This window comes from Plutella xylostella, chromosome 2 (assembly GCF_932276165.1).
Source record: "Plutella xylostella chromosome 2, ilPluXylo3.1, whole genome shotgun sequence".
In the NCBI taxonomy this organism is placed as follows: Eukaryota; Metazoa; Arthropoda; class Insecta; order Lepidoptera; family Plutellidae; genus Plutella; species Plutella xylostella.
In genome coordinates this window covers 889,529-905,686 of record NC_063982.1, presented here as the reverse complement: position 1 = coordinate 905,686, position 16,158 = coordinate 889,529, and the positions used below count along the sequence as shown (strand labels likewise).

Sequence of the window (16,158 nt, the reverse complement as noted above, 5' to 3'; positions counted from 1 at the left end):
CCATGAACTCCAATGAACCAACAATGATATCGATTCTGAAGGCAGAAATTTTAAATTTAGCGATGTCAAAACCTTAATTTCTTTGTTTAAAATTCGACTCTATGATTGTTTCCGTAAATGTATTTTTTTGCTAGGAAATTTTTTAGTTTGACAGCGTTAAAATTAGAATTTCTGCCTTCAGAATCAACATCAATGAACCCTTACCTACCATTAGTCCTCACCACCACTGAAGTCTTACGGCAAAAGCGGGAACTAAATACTTATTCATATGATATGACACTGCCTGGGAGTGCAGCGCCACGTCCATCGGATTGTAGATGGGCAGAATGTAATTTAGTTTTTTAAATTGTGTCAAAATTAATTATTTTATCACTAAAAAGTTTGGAAGGTTGAACGCAACCTCCGCAATTAGACAACAGTGAGTGCTTGTAATTTAATATGAACTTTATACCATAGCAATAAAGCTCAAATTAACTACGTTTTAGTTCTAGTTTAAATCATTTGTATCGGAAAAATAAAAGGGCTATTTTTAGGTTTTTTCCAGCAATAATTCTAATTTTTCTCCCCGTAAAAACCATCCTTGAACTACAACGAATTTTTTTTTAAAAGATTTGGCCAAATTGGTCGAGGCGTTGTTGAGTTATGCGCTTATCAACACATTTTGCGATTCATTTTTAGGGTTCCGTAGCCAAAATGGCAAAAACGGAACCCTTATAGTTTCGTCATGTCCGTCTGTCCGTCTGTCCGTCTGTCCGTCTGTCACAGCCGATTTACTCGGAAACTATAAGTACTACAGTGATGAAGTTTGATGGGAATATGTGTTGTATGAACCGCTACAAAAATATGACACTAAATAGTAAAAAAAAGAATTGGGGGTGGGGCCCCCCATACATGTAACTGAGGGATGAAATTTTTTTTTTCGATGTACATACCCGTGTGGGGTATCAATGGAAAGGTCTTTTAAAATGATATAAAGATTTCTAAAAAACATTTTTCTTAAAGTGAACGGTTTTTGAGATATCAGCTCTCAAAGTCGTAAAAAGTATGTCCCCCCCCCTCTATTTTTATAACTACGGGGTATAAAATTCTAAAAAAAATAGAGGTGATGCATGCTAATTAACTCTTTCAACGATTTTTGGTTTGATCAAAGTATCTCTTATAGTTTTTGAGATAGGTTGATTTAACTGTAATTTTGCTGCTACGGAACCCTTTGTGCGCGAGCCCGACTCGCACTTGGCCGGTTTTTATATTATATTATGTTATTCAGAAACTAAACTTGATGTTTTTTTTTTTTTTTTTTACTATATTATATATATTTAAATATTAAATTATTATCTACTAATCAAAATCAATTCAAAATCTACGATCCACAAATAGCTTCTTCATATATAACAAACCTATATAACAAATGTTATCAGCAATATGCCTCGTCAAAAATCACTCAAAAAGGCCACCCCGAATCGTACCCGGCCCAAAGGTACCCATTATACTCGCAGCATTACCGCGTTGTATAGCGAGTGATATCCTTTGAGCGAGGTACGAACCGGAGCGGCGGTCATAACCTCTGATAACTATACGTCGTCCAAGGCCTTTAAGAAAAGACCTTGCCTCAGACCCCCATACTCCACTTGTCTCAAATGCTACAGGAATAAATGTGTAGCAGTTCTTCAAGGCAGCGTATTTCAAATGTTTGGATTTAGCTGCGCTCTCCGCCGCCGACCCGGCTGTGCGTGTGGTCCCTGGAAGGTGAGAGGGAGCAAATGTGCTCACGCAAGTCGCGTCCCACAGCAGGCTACGTCCACGCTCCCAAGGGACCAAGGTTAAGCCATCAGGGCGTTTACCGTCACTGCGGCTTAAACCAGGAGGTTCTAAAACACAGGGAATATTGGCGGTGACCATTGCCCTGCGAATGATTTCATTCAAGGCGTGATGGCGAGGAAATCTTCCTGCGCATCTCTGGCAACTCAATCCATGATGTCTCTGGCAACTCAATCCATGATGTATGTTGATGTTTTATACTTTATTAGACATAGTAATAGGCGGTCATTGACCCCACAACTGTATCGTTGGTTTGGGCGGATCTCTACGGCAATATCAATAAAAGAAAGAGGTGATATAAATTTAATGACGTTGTGTAACGGAATATTAACGTGTTTTGCTAGAGTTCATAACTTGTGTGGTGCTGGTCACCAAATAAAGAATTTTTGTCATAACTTTTTGAATCTTTAACATAACCACCGATGGGTGATAGGTATATGTGTACCTAAATGCTTAGATATTTTATTTAAGTATTTATTTATGAAATATGCAAAACCAACAGCGTGGAATTATAAATCTAGACATAGTAAAATTAATATTAACTCAATAAAGTAAACTCAACATAACCAGTAGAGCTTGTTTAATGTAACGACATAGTATTTTTACTATACATAAATTGGTATTTCCGTTTCCTAGATCTAGATACCTATATAGATATATTATTTGGAAAATCAGTTTACTCAAATTAAATAGCTAAGTATACTTGGGCTTGTTCACTGTCAAAATTGCACTTTTTACAATAACCACAGAAGCGATCATTCAACCTGTTTTTATGCCTTTAACGTGAGCAATTGACAACTTTTTGTATAAAATATAGAAACACTAAATACCTACCTATATAATTTTTGTAACATAGCTCCAGTAAAATAACTTCAACCCGCGACATGAGGTTGCAACAGACGACATTTTTTTAATGTATTTCTATGGTGGAAGTGTCGTTGAGCGACATGTCGCTAGCTGCCAAATGAATCCAGTAGAAATACATAGAAACCAGCAACCGTACCACCTCCGACATCCTAACTATCCTAACTAATATTATAAATGCGAAAGTAACTGTGTCTGTCTGTCTGTCTGTCTGTTACTCTTTCACGCCAAAACTACTGAACTGATTTGAATGAAATTTGGTATACATAAGGTCTAGACCCTGGGAATGAATATAGGCTACTTTTTATCCCGGAATTCCCACGGGAAAACTTTTTAAAGCGAAGCGAAGCGCGCGGGAACAGCTATTTCTAATATTCGGTGGTGTTAACCCTACGGTATGCGGTAGTGACGTTTTTGTGATTGCGACACGCCTGATGCAACCTCATGTCGTCAACTGGGTACCAATTTTCACCTTTATAATGGTTTTTGTGCGAACATAAAGCACTTAGGTAGTAATGTGATAAATTATGATGTCTGTAAAAAAATAAAGAAAGTTTTGGAAACTAGAAAATGTGTCTAGACTCTAGACTAGGTGGTGTAGACCACTTTAATAGCTAACGTAGTAACGGCTATAAAATTATCCTTATAGTAACATAAAAATAAAATTATGAATGAAAAAAAGTTTAAGCTCCGCGTTGATGTCTTTTGTATGGAAAAAATATTTTTGAAGTTATTCGTTTAGTACTACTAGAAGAATTATAATATAATAAATAATAAATATTTATTACAAGAAGAATTATTGTCAAATGTACCACAATAACTTACTGTACATAAAAAACGCATTTTTCATTGCTTACGAGTGTAATGTGTAAGTACTTATGATTTTTTTTTATAATTTGTTTATATTTAATCCTTATAGTATAAAAATACCACTATTTGTACACTTATATAAAAACTAGCTGTTCCCGCGAGCTTCGCTTCGCCTTAAAAAGTTTTCCCGTGAGAATTCCGGGATAAAAAGTAGAGAAGCCACGAATATTCGGCAACTATTCGGTATTCGGCCTATTCGGCCAGTTTTTTCAGTATTCGGTATTCGGCCGAATAGTGCGTACTATTCGGGCCGAATACCGAATAGTAAATCATGTAAAAAATGACTTGCTATTTTAATGAAAATTGTGTATTTATTTCCAAATCACAACATTTTAGTACTTAAAATTAATCAGTAGTAAGTTGTGCTGGATAAAAACGAGCATTTAAGCATTTTTTGGTAGCCCACGATTGCGCTTTTCATTGTAACCATCCTCAGAAAATAACCTCTCACTATAAACGCTACTTCCAGGTGAAGAAAGATAAGTTTTTGCAAATTTCAAAAGGTTTGGGTATTGTTTTTTGTTTGCTGACCACCACTTGTAAGGATCGGCCATCCGATCAAGGTGAATTATTATCAAATAAAAATTCAACTCGTTTGCCATAGCATTCTGCCTCCTAATAATTAGCATTTCTCATATAATCTGTAGCGACTTCTTCAAAGCAGTTCCAGGAACAAAAAAACAGGTTGTAGCGCCGAATATTCGGCGCTTCGGCCGGCAGCGTCGCCGAATATTCGGTATTCGGCCAATTCACTATTCGTGGCAACACTAATAAAAAGTATCCTATGTTCTTTCCCAGGGTCTAGACCGTATGTATACCAAATTTCATTCAAATCCGTTCAGTAGTTTTGGCGTGAAAGAGTAACAGACAGACAGACAGACAGACAGACACAGTTACTTTCGCATTTATAATATTAGTTAGGATAAGTGTGCAAAATGGTGCGCTGAATGCTTTAAGCCTTTTCTACTAGTCAACTCACAGGAGGTGCAAGAAAATTTAATTATAAGGTGTGCAACCTTTTTTTCGCACTTTTCCATATTCTCCTTTCTGAATGTTACACCATTTATAGTCACCTTATAAGTTGATACGTCACAACATAATAAAGAATACTCCCCGATCCACCTCATACTGGTACTAGTTATTATTCTGTGGTACTAGTTATTATTCTGTGCTCATACAAAGCTCGCGTCTATAAGCAGCCAAGTTATGTAGGTCGCTTCACATCACCTGTTCCGCTGAGGTCTCGGCACCGTTACACAGAACTGTATAACCAACACACATGTTTATACAGGGTGGGGTTTTATCAGTGACGTTAGGAAGGAAATAAGGAAAAGGCTAGGAAGAAGAAGAAGATGTTAGCGTTGGCAGGGGAATTGTACCTTATAAGACAGAAGAAAAGAGCTACTACTACTCCTAAACGGAAAATGCTAGCTCAATGACGCTGTCTGCAGATTTGAAGTACGTACATTTAAAAGTGCATCAGAGTATTACCAACAAAAACGTTAATATTTTAAAGAAATTCTAAATGAAATGTTTAAAAATATTTGGGTCATTTAGTGAGTGAAGTTTTAATTCTTTAAGAATAATTTTTTTTCGCGTAAAAACGAATGGGGCCCTGAGTGCGAGTTTTTTCACCTATCGAGAAGTGAAATCGAAACGCAAATTTGTATGGCGTTTTAGACACGCCACCTAGCGGTAAGTAGCTGTACTAGCTCCGAGCCATACAAAATCTATTTAGATAATTATTAAGTGACGTTTTTAGTTCTTTCATCTTTCATGTTTATTTATTTTTTTGCACATCTTTGTACCAGTTTTCCTGTACCTCCTGTAGGTTGGCTGGTAGAAAATGCTCTTAGCATTAAGCCCACCTTTTGTACATTTATTTTTTATTTGTGCAATAAAGAATTAAATAAATAAATAAAATCTGCATTTCGATTTCACTTCTCGATAGGTTAAAAAACTCGCACTCAGGGCCCAGATTATATTAAAATGTGGTACGCAGAAACCCTGCGGTACGCTGAAACAATTTAAGACGAAGCGAAGCTCGCGGGCAAAAGCTAGTCTACCCATAACCTATTACTATACCAAGCAACTTTCATTACAGGACCAATTGAGGTAACTGCCACTGATAAAAAATCACCCTGTATAAACTAACACGCCTATAGAGCCGGAATGCAGGTGTAATAGTTACGTGGATGGATTTGGCGATTATACTTTTAGAATGCATTGAAGATTTGTCTTGGCATTGGGAATATTTATTTTTATAAACAGTCATTACAAAAACTATGAGTATGTAGGTATCTTAAGCATCTTAATAAACTATTACAGACTAAAAGAACCGAATATTAAAAGGAAGGGAGTTGAAGATTTGCAAGCGATTTTCCGATTTATAAATACACTTTTTCATTGCTCCCAAGCAATGAAAAAGTTCCATTTACAAAATGTCGACACCAAATGACCGCAATATTTTAAAACACGTAGGTAATTTAGAATTTGATCAATATTTACGTTTTTACTTGCTATTTTGATGCGCTGATAAATGTACTTACTTTTTTTTCATTGATCTTAAGTGTATATCTATGAAAATTGCGTGTAGGGAAAAGATTTAAGTACCGCACTAGTCAAAGTGTTTGATATACATTTATATAGATTGTATGTATGTATGAATAATACAGTTATGTATGTTATGTTTACAACTTTGGCAACAATTTAACCATGTCACCATCAAAGAAATCCCCAACACTTTAACCCAAAAAGCCCAAGGTTATTTCACTTATTCGTGGGCCTTTCGCTACATCCGGTGACGAGTCATTATTCTGAGTCGTCACTGACGTCACAGAGATACAAACTCTTTCATGCAACCTCTGTGCTGCGGACTCCTTACGCAATTTGAGGTTGCAACACTTGCACCTCTTTTGAGCTGTGATGTCCTGGTACTTTTTAGATGACTCATGGTTTTAACAAATGGATTTGAAATTAGAATGTATTTTTTTTTGTATCAACGCAAATAAGGAAACAAATTAACACTTTAATAAGTTAAAAACTTTGTATGTATAATTAAAAAAATAACGTTCCTAAGGACCTCTTTTTATCACGGAATTCATACATGTAAATCCCTTTTATATATGTAGGTAGATAAGTAAGTTAAAAAAATTGCATATAATAGATTTAAAAAAATCTAACACTTTTTTAAATAGTTTTAGTGTTTTAATCGTAACAAAACATCAATCCGTGACGGTTGACAAGTTTTACAAAAGGAACAAAATAGAAGTTACGCCACAACCCCGTTTATGCGTCAGTCGGATGTGCACACGGCTGTGGTCTAGATTCTAGATCCGGCTGATCTGTATGCTAGACTCAAGTGTAATTATAATGCTAAGTCAGTGATAGAGGGACTAACGTAGTGTTAGGTTTAACCCTTAAGACTTGTTTGCACTAGGCTAGTTAGTTTAGTCGAGAGGAGAATAACTTAATGACTAAATCAGATTCTATTGGATTAATAAATTATTCTCTTCAAAAAATCCGGCGCTAAAATAACGCTTATTGCTCTAAAACTTTTATGGTGGTTCAAAAGTCTACTCCTCAACAAGCAAATAAACAACATTTAAAAATCGGTTATTTCACTGATATAGATAAGAGAAGAAATTGGACAGCCCTAAACACAAGTGTTTATACACTGCCGGGCAATGAAAAAGTTCCACTCACAAATATGCCGACTATTGCCACCAAACACCAAACGACTAAACAATTTATTCAAAGATTTAATTTACAAATTGTAACAAAATAGTACTTACCAACTTTAGTTAGTAATATCCTGATGCTCTATAAAATGTACTTCAATGTTGCAGAAGACGGCATTACGCTAGTTTTTTCCGTTTAGAAGTAATTTGGTGCTTTTCATAGTGGAACCTTTTCATTGCCCGTGAGTGTAGTAAAGGCCAACCAGTTTACTACTGCAGTCTAACTGTTATGTGGTCATCATAATCGATAATTGACTTCGCCGTGAACCGTATCACACATACCGTACCAAACCATAACCCTCATTTTATTTCGCTCTGGTTAACCGGACATTCCATACTCCGTAATAAAGCTATTAACAGTCCATACATTTGCAGCGTGTCTATACGTTTGTTTTTAACTACCTAAGTAGTAATTATAATAGCACCCGTTATAAAAAGCACGCATGGTTTGATAAATAATTATTACAGTAGTCTTACAGTGCGTTATTTTTCACAATTTGGTTGACTTCATTTGGCATCGATTATTTGTTAATCTAGGATGAAAAAGAGGGGTGTTACCCTGAGCCCGAGTGTTTTTAGCCATATTTTGGTTGTCAAAATCGGCAGTAAGTTATGCGACATTTAATGCCTTAGAGTATGTATATATATAGTGCCAATTTCTCCATTGTCGGTTATCTAACTGACCAGGGACCGTTTACCGATGTGTCAAAAGTTAACCACTAATACCTGGTTATGATCTAACCGACTATGGAGAAATTGGCACTTAGTGTTGACTATCGGGGGCTATTTTTAACGTTGGTTAGGTTATTTTTAAAGCTTAGTGCCAATTTCACCATTCTCTGTTAGAGCATAACCAGGGAGTAATGGTTAACTTTTGACACATCTGTCATGAATATTATATGGAGATGACGTTTAATTTATAGATCAATCCCTGTCGGTTAGATAACCGAGAATGGTGAAATTGGCACTTAAACTGCTGAAGTGTTTGGCATGTTTGACTATTTCTTCTGAAGATCGCTCAAGGTGAAACAGTGGGTCAAATGCTAATGTCATAACGGGCCCCAACATTCCTTGCTAAATCACTTTAGCACACTTTGGACACCTTAGGATGACCATTTTTATGATTAGACACTATAGACTGCTTGTGTGGTATGATGGCCTGGTAGTTAGGAAGTAAAAAAATATTTTTTAAATGTCACTTCCTTCCAAAGGTTGTCTTGTATAGATTACTAATGCAATGAGGCAATTTTAAGTAATTTTTAAGTACCTAATTTGTCAAACCCCAAAAACATCATAACAAAAGTCTAATACTTACCTAAATTTCATTGTTACAGATCACCCAATCGCACAGATGTAACCAACCACAGTGCAAAACAGTGAACACACCAGTGCAATACAGTGACAATAATTCGGCACAGTGCAATGTGAAGCAGTGACGGATGTGCGCGGTGACAGAACTGTCAAACGATACAAGATGGCCGACCTAAGGTGGCGGCGTCTCGGCGCTGTGCTGTTCGCTATATTAATACAAGTTGTTAATGGTAAGTAACGTACCTATAATCTTATCTTACATAAGGTAGAAGCCCTGAAAATTGACGGTCGAATGGCGTAGTGGTTAGTGGCCCTGACTGCTATGCCGAAGGTCCCGGGTTCGATTCCCGGCTGCATGGGGCAGATATTTGTTTAAAGACAGATATTTGTACTCGGGTTTTGGGTGTTCATATTTATATTTAATATTTATTTTATTTTTATTTATTTTTATTTATTTATTTAATAACTTAAAACCTTAAATATGTATATATCTATGTATTTGTGTAGATATATCAGCTGTCCGATACCCATATTACAGGTTCTGCCTAGTTTTGGGTCGAATGGCCGTGTGTGAGATGTCCCCATTATTATTATTATTATCAATTATTGTTTGGGTTTTGCCTAGGCATGATTAATAAAAATCTACGACACGTATTCTTCTTAGCATTGTTGTTGTTGCTGTCCTATGGTACCCCGGTGGTACAGAGGGCCTTTACAAGCGTGCGCCACGCCGTTCTGTCCTCAGCAACCGCTCTGGCTTCCGTCCAGCTCAGGCCTTGCGCTCGCAGCTCGCCGTCCACTGTGCGCCGCCATGTGTGCACGGGGCGACCGCGTCTGCGGTGGCCGCCAGGCGGTTTCCATTCGAAGGCAATGCTCGCTTTGCTCTCGGCTCCTTTTCTGATTGTGTGGCCAATCCATCTCCATTTTCGCAATGTGATTTCTTGTTCGATGGAGGTCTGCTTACACACGTTCCACAGGTCAACGTTCCGGATTGTGTTCGGCCAGAAGATGCGGAGGATCGACCTCAGGGATTTGTTGACGAACACTTGTAGTTTGTTCATCAATCCCTTAGTCACTCTCCACGTTTCACAACCGAACAGCAGAACCGATTTGACGACGGAGTTGAAAAGGGAGATTTTCACGCGACGCTTGAGCACGTTGGAGTCCCACACTGGTCTTAGTTGTGCGAAGGCAGCTTTCGCCTTATTTATTCTTGCTGCAACGTCTTCGTCCCTCCCACCTTGGTTGGTGACTGTACTGCCGAGATACACAAAACGGGATACTGTCTGTAGGCTTTCATTTTCCAGTACAAGTGGGTCGGTGTCAGTCGACTTTACGCGCATGTCCACTGTTTTTCGACGGTTAATTCGCAGGCCCATCTGGTCAGCAGTGTCTCGCAGTTTCTCCAACTTTGCTTCCAGTTGGGCTAATGTTGGCGATATCAGTACAATGTCATCCGCGTAGTCGAGGTCCTCCAGGACACTTGTACCCCAACTGATGCCTTGGACATTTGTTGTCACCTCGCGCATGACGTCATCCAGCACAATAATAAATAGTAGCGGGGACAAGAGGCAACCCTGTTTTACACCGGCGGTGATATTTATTGGTAAGCCCAGCTCTTTTTCATGTATCACCCTACACGTGCTTCCCTCGTACAGGGACTGGACAATTCGGACTATGGCGCTCGGTATCCCTCTACGGTACAGGCTGGACCACAGCGCGCTCCACTTCACGGTGTCGAAGGCTTTCTCAAAATCTACGAACGCGAGATATAGTTCGGATTGCCATTCGACACACTGTTCTATCAGGATGCGCAGGGTGTTGGTGTGGTCAGCGCAGGAGCGGCCGGGGCGGAATCCGGCTTGCTCTTCTCTGAGCGTGGGTGATACTTTGTCCAGTATGCGGTTGAGCAATATTTTTGCTAACACTTTAGCGGCAGAAGGAAGCAGGGTGATGCCACGCCAGTTGTCGCACTGGGTCTTCTTAGCATGTCATCAAATAATTTTCAGTCAAAATGTTCATTATAGTTTTTGCTAAGGGCGCCACTTTGCATGCGAGAAAACGTAAACTTTAACTTATTAAGGATTGTTTATTACTAATGTGTCGGTGGTGCTAAGGCTGCCCTACCAATGCCTACTGTTGATATTGATCGAACTGAAAGATTTACTTTCAGTAGTCACCAATTCTGCATTCTGATTTGGCACGGTATACATTGCACCATATTTGTTCTCGGGTCTTGGATGTACCCGTAAAATGGCAATAGGCCCGCCCCCTATTACATTGGGACTAACATAACACTGGCTAAAAGTGGGTGCAGCAATGCACCTCTGCCAACCCCGCAAGGGAGTACATTAGCACAAGGTGTGAGTGTTTGGTTTTATATTACATTGCACCTGCCAAATCACTACCTAATACAGTGAACAGTACCCTTACTGTACTGCATTTAAAATCCACAATCGTTTGTCATACGGGTCTTCATAATCGAACGAGGATGGTATAACACAATTAACATATTTTAAAATTCGAATCGTCTTCTGCGACCATAAACTAATAACGGCCAACATCACTGACCACACACACACACACACACACACACACACACACACACACACACACACACATACATACAAAGGCGTTGAGGCGTGGCAAGAATTTAGGTCCGACCGTTAGGCATGTCTCTAGTAGGCAATTAGGTATCTCTTACTGGCCCTATGTTGTGAAGAAATGTGGGAAAAAGATACGGATAAACATAGGCTTAGTGCCCGGTGAACGCTTTTTAATTCTGTCTTAAAACGTGTGAAAAATAAAGATAAATAGCGCAATCGGCGGCCTTATTACAAAAGTAATCTCTGCCTGACAACCATATTGATAGGAAATAGAAAGAATGAAAATGGGTATCGTGTGAAAACAAGTGTATTTTTTTTAGAAACGCAAATTCAATGAAACAGTCCGTATATTGGTCCAGGCATTTTGAAACACACGGCATGTTTTCATTGCGTTACCAAATCTAGCAAGCTACCACATAACACTAGGTTACCTAACAAAGACACTGGCCTATAGGGTAGACTAGCGAACAATGGTGTGGTCGATGACACTAATAGCGAAGACTTTCACTGTTTTCGATCCTTCTAGATGAGTAATACTTAAGTAACTATGATGAAACTAACTTCTGGTCCACCATATAAATATATCAATGTCATCATAATTAAAAAGACTGTTAGCGGAAAATATAATTGAGAAGTGCCTGGAAATAGTACATAAGGAAGTACATTCCTGCGAAACAGAAAGAATATAGATACATTCTGCTGATTTCGTTAGCCCGTAATCGTCCATTGCTGGACACAGGCCTCTTCCAAACGCCACAACACTCTGTCATCGGCCTTCCTCATCCAGACACTACCTGTTACCTATTTAAGTACTTCGGTCCAGCAGGCCGCAGGGGCTTCTACTCTACGCTTGCCTATTCGTGGTCTCAGAAATCGTTACTCACTTCATAGTTGCTTACGATTTCATCAATTTCATGACAAACTCCAGAGCTAAAACAGGGTTTCTATATTGGCCAGTAAGATCAGGATGTCTCTGACTGCAGAGTATAGGGTAAGGTAGGATAAGAGGCGGTATGAAGTTCGCCGGGCCAGCCAGAATAGTATAAAATACATTGTACACTCGGAGAGGCTCCTTTCCTTTTTATATTAACTATTTAGTAATCTGTGCTCGAGCCTTCCCAAATAATGAATCATACATTCCCATGGCCACTCCAAATTATTTCACGCCGACTTATCTCCCCAACATCTCCCAAAACTTAACTTAAGATTTACAATGTAAGAACAAGATAGAGTGTCAGTGCAAAATAAACGTCTCCATAAATAACATCCAACTTTTACTACTAAGCTCTTATTTAGAATTAGTTCGGTTAGAAGATTTATGACCTTATTTATTGATACAATGGTTGATATTGGTGACAGTATACCAAATGCGGCCATTTTTTTTGTTTTTTATTTGTATTTTTGTGTCACACCATCTTGTCCGTATATTGTTAATATAAGTCCCAAAAGAACAGTTCAAATCATTCGTGCGTGACGTCACGGTACACTGGCGGACGCATCGCACCGTGAACGTTTAGTACACGCACGAGATGTACCTAGACGTAGACACGCTTATCTCCACAACTGACAGATGAACTGCAGTTATGTTACACTCGCGAGCAACGAAAAAGTTTCATTAACAAAATGCCACCAAATTGTATTTAATATATTTCATTTGGACTAGGCCTAAACCCTTCCTTCATTGGAAGGAGACCCGTGCCCCAGCAGTGAGGACGTAATGGGCCGTGATGATGATATTTCATTTTGAACCCAATATTTACTTCCAGTGACATTACATAGCATATTTAAATTACTCCTAAAAGGGATAGGCTAGTTTTATGAAGCCGTCTACAGTATTGAAGTACATTTATTTAACAACGCATCGGAATACCAAAGTAATACAAACTATAAAAGTAATAGATTGTTTTTTTTAATATTGGTCATTTTGTAAATAGGTATAACTTTTTCATTGCTCGTGAGTGTGGATATGTATTATTTATTAAAATCAGGCCCGTTTTATAATTCAAATAATTTTGTCGTAACAGCCTTCGAGTTATCAAAGTGTCCTATTGTTCAATGTAATATAAGCTGTGAATATAAGAGTCATGCTTGGATGCCATCGAATTAACAAATTGTTTGATTGACATCACAATAAAAATCATACCAATTTTATTATCTGTTTAGGCAGGTTTCGCGTTGTTTACCATGTCATATTAGGCAGTGCTTATGTATGACTAGAGCATGAATTACGTAGAAATTCGGCTGTATATTATGTTAACCACCACCTTAATTTAGAAATAAATTATGCGCAGTTCTGATATGATGCTAAGGGGTAGCATGAGTTTTCATAGAAGGTGACGTGAAATTACTCGATGAATTTTGTAGGGAAATTTTAGTTCTGCTACCAACCGCCAGGGGCGCTGTTCATATTTTCATACAAAATTACTCTATGAATTCTACTTCATATTCACGATGAAAATTAATGCTAAGGAGTCTGGCCAAACAACTTGATAGTTCCTGAAGTTGGTTGCGATTACACTTTTGAGCTTTGTCAAACTAACTAAATAAGGTTTGTTTACTTTAGAACTATCTAGATCTAAGTATGTAACTACCTAATAGGAAAAGTTTAACTGCAAATTATGAATCCTTTTAAATTTCCGAGAAATCAAACTAACTTGATTAATTTATTTGTTTTCAGGTTACGAAGAAACGTTCTCAATATCACAAATTTCACCAAAATCGGCGAGAGAAGCGGAGCCGCCACAGTACATACGCTTACAAACCAGTAGTAGTTTAGCATTTAAAATTGAACCTAGTGCTCAGTTCATAGAAGAAATAAGTGATAACAACGATGATGTCACACTAGAAGACATAGTCAATGATGAAATAGATCTACACCATATTATAGCTAGATCTGCCGACCCAATGGGCGAAAGAGAATCGAGATCAATAAATATTGATGAGATCCCAGTGTCAAATAACAATGAAATAGACAATGAACTAGAACTACACAATAAAAGGAAATACTACGAAATACATCCGACGAAAACTATGAGTTTTATGCGGAACAGAGAGGATTATATACAGCCATCGGCTGACAGGTTCGGTGATAGAATAGACTTCAGGTTTCCGGGGGAAGACCTGAGGGTTCCGAAGGCGCGTGCACTGCATCTTACGGGGCCCAAGATCCGACCATCAGCAGTGCAACCTATCTTTGCGACAGCCACCCCTAACGGACAAGGCAGACAGAATCAAGCGGAAATACAAAACATAATCACAGGCATAGTAAAGCTACTAAACGGAAACGTTAATGTGCAAGCAAATTCACAGCTATTAAGGCCTGGTAGACCAATGAATTCCAGGATAAACAATAGAGGACCTCCAAGGATCGCTGAAGCGCCATTGCCGCCTGAATTTGACAAACCTGTGACTCAGTATGTGCCAACCAAAACTCCTCCCCCGTATCCTTTCGATCGTCCTCCTCATCATCCAATAAATTTGCCAGAGCAGATCATCCCACCTGTAAGCAGTACTCCGTATAGACCTGGCCTGCATAGACCTAACCTACCTCCATGGCATAGGCCAAGACCTAGACCACCGCCTAATCGAAGACCAAATCCTAATCATTCAAACTACAAACCACCACGAATGCCGGTCGACATACCAACTGTGGACTTATCTGAAGAAAAACCTGATGATGATGAAGATGTTTTAACTCTGAATGACAGTGAAGGGTTAGAAAACAATATCCATTTGGAGGATAAAGATCCTGTTCCAACTACAACTGAGCATGAAACAGAAGAGGAAGTTGAACAAGACAAGGTAACAACAATTGTTGTTCCCAAAGAAAATGCTACAACAACATCAACAACAACCACAACCACCACTACAACTACAACAACAACTACAGAAAAACCACAAACAACAACAGAAGAAGTGAAAACGACTACTGAAAAACCATCCACAACAACGTCTACCGAAAAACCTAAAGAGAAACCGTTGAAACCCGATAAAGAAAAGAAGAAAGACAGTGTCATAGAGAAGGATAAAAAACACAAAACGGAAGACAAACAAGCAAGCAAGACAAAGAATGAGACGTCAACTGAAGCGAGTGTTATAGAGCCGAGTGAAAAGCCAACTACGACATCCATTGCTGCGCCAACACCGACGGAGGGCTTGCCGACACACGCGCCAGCCGTCAATGGATTGGCTAATGTGTCTAACAGTGTCCAAGCTTCTTCCATCAACTCTCAACCTCTACCACGTAAGTAACTAGTAAGCACGCATCTTAGAATAAGGTGATTAACTATTTTTCCTGAAAAAGCTTCCCATTGTATGTAGATCATTGTAGGTACCTCTATAATATGGAATTAAAAGACTTCATTATATTACAGAGTACTGAAACGCTAATTAGTTTTCTAGCATCGATATATTTTTTACCTATAACCCGCAATGACGGTAAAAAAAAATATTATCAAAGCATTTGCGTTTCTCGAAAAAGATGTTTGTTTTTGAATATTAATCAGATTTAAGAGAAAGTAGGAAAGATATTTATTTAATTAATTATGTAATGAAGAAATTACATAAGAAAAATATGTAGCCATCTTGTAAATTCGGAAGTCGTTTACATAACATTTATAACATAATATAATGAATGATTTAAATAAGACGTAAGTATTATAGTGGTCACTTGATTCTGTTTTTAGCATTTGGACAGCTCCAAAATTTATGGGATGACAGCTGGTGTCAAACCTAAATCATGAAAAATTTAAACAATAAGTAACTTTTGGTGCTTTAAAGTTCTTTTTTCTTTCGGCCGTTAAATAATAAGCCAGATTATGTGTATTTTTATGTATTTCATCAAGTAAATCAAGAGTAAATAGCAAATTTGTGTAGCTGTCCAAACGGGCCTATTATTTCGACGACTGTAGGTATACTCTGATATTTGAAAACAAGGAACTAATGAAAAC

The 16,158-nt window shown here is 38.2% G+C and overlaps 1 protein-coding gene across 1 annotated transcript in view; it reads left to right on the top strand.

Moving 5' to 3' along the window:
- LOC105389918 overlaps positions 1-16,158 on the top strand; it is a 32,563-nt gene that overhangs the window by 5,557 nt on the left and 10,848 nt on the right. Inside the window, exons 2-3 of the mRNA XM_048621596.1 lie at positions 8,627-8,833; positions 13,887-15,452. Of these exons, the coding sequence (XP_048477553.1) occupies positions 8,767-8,833; positions 13,887-15,452 (1,633 nt within the window). The 5' untranslated portion in view covers positions 8,627-8,766. The remainder of the gene's footprint in view (positions 1-8,626; positions 8,834-13,886; positions 15,453-16,158) is intronic.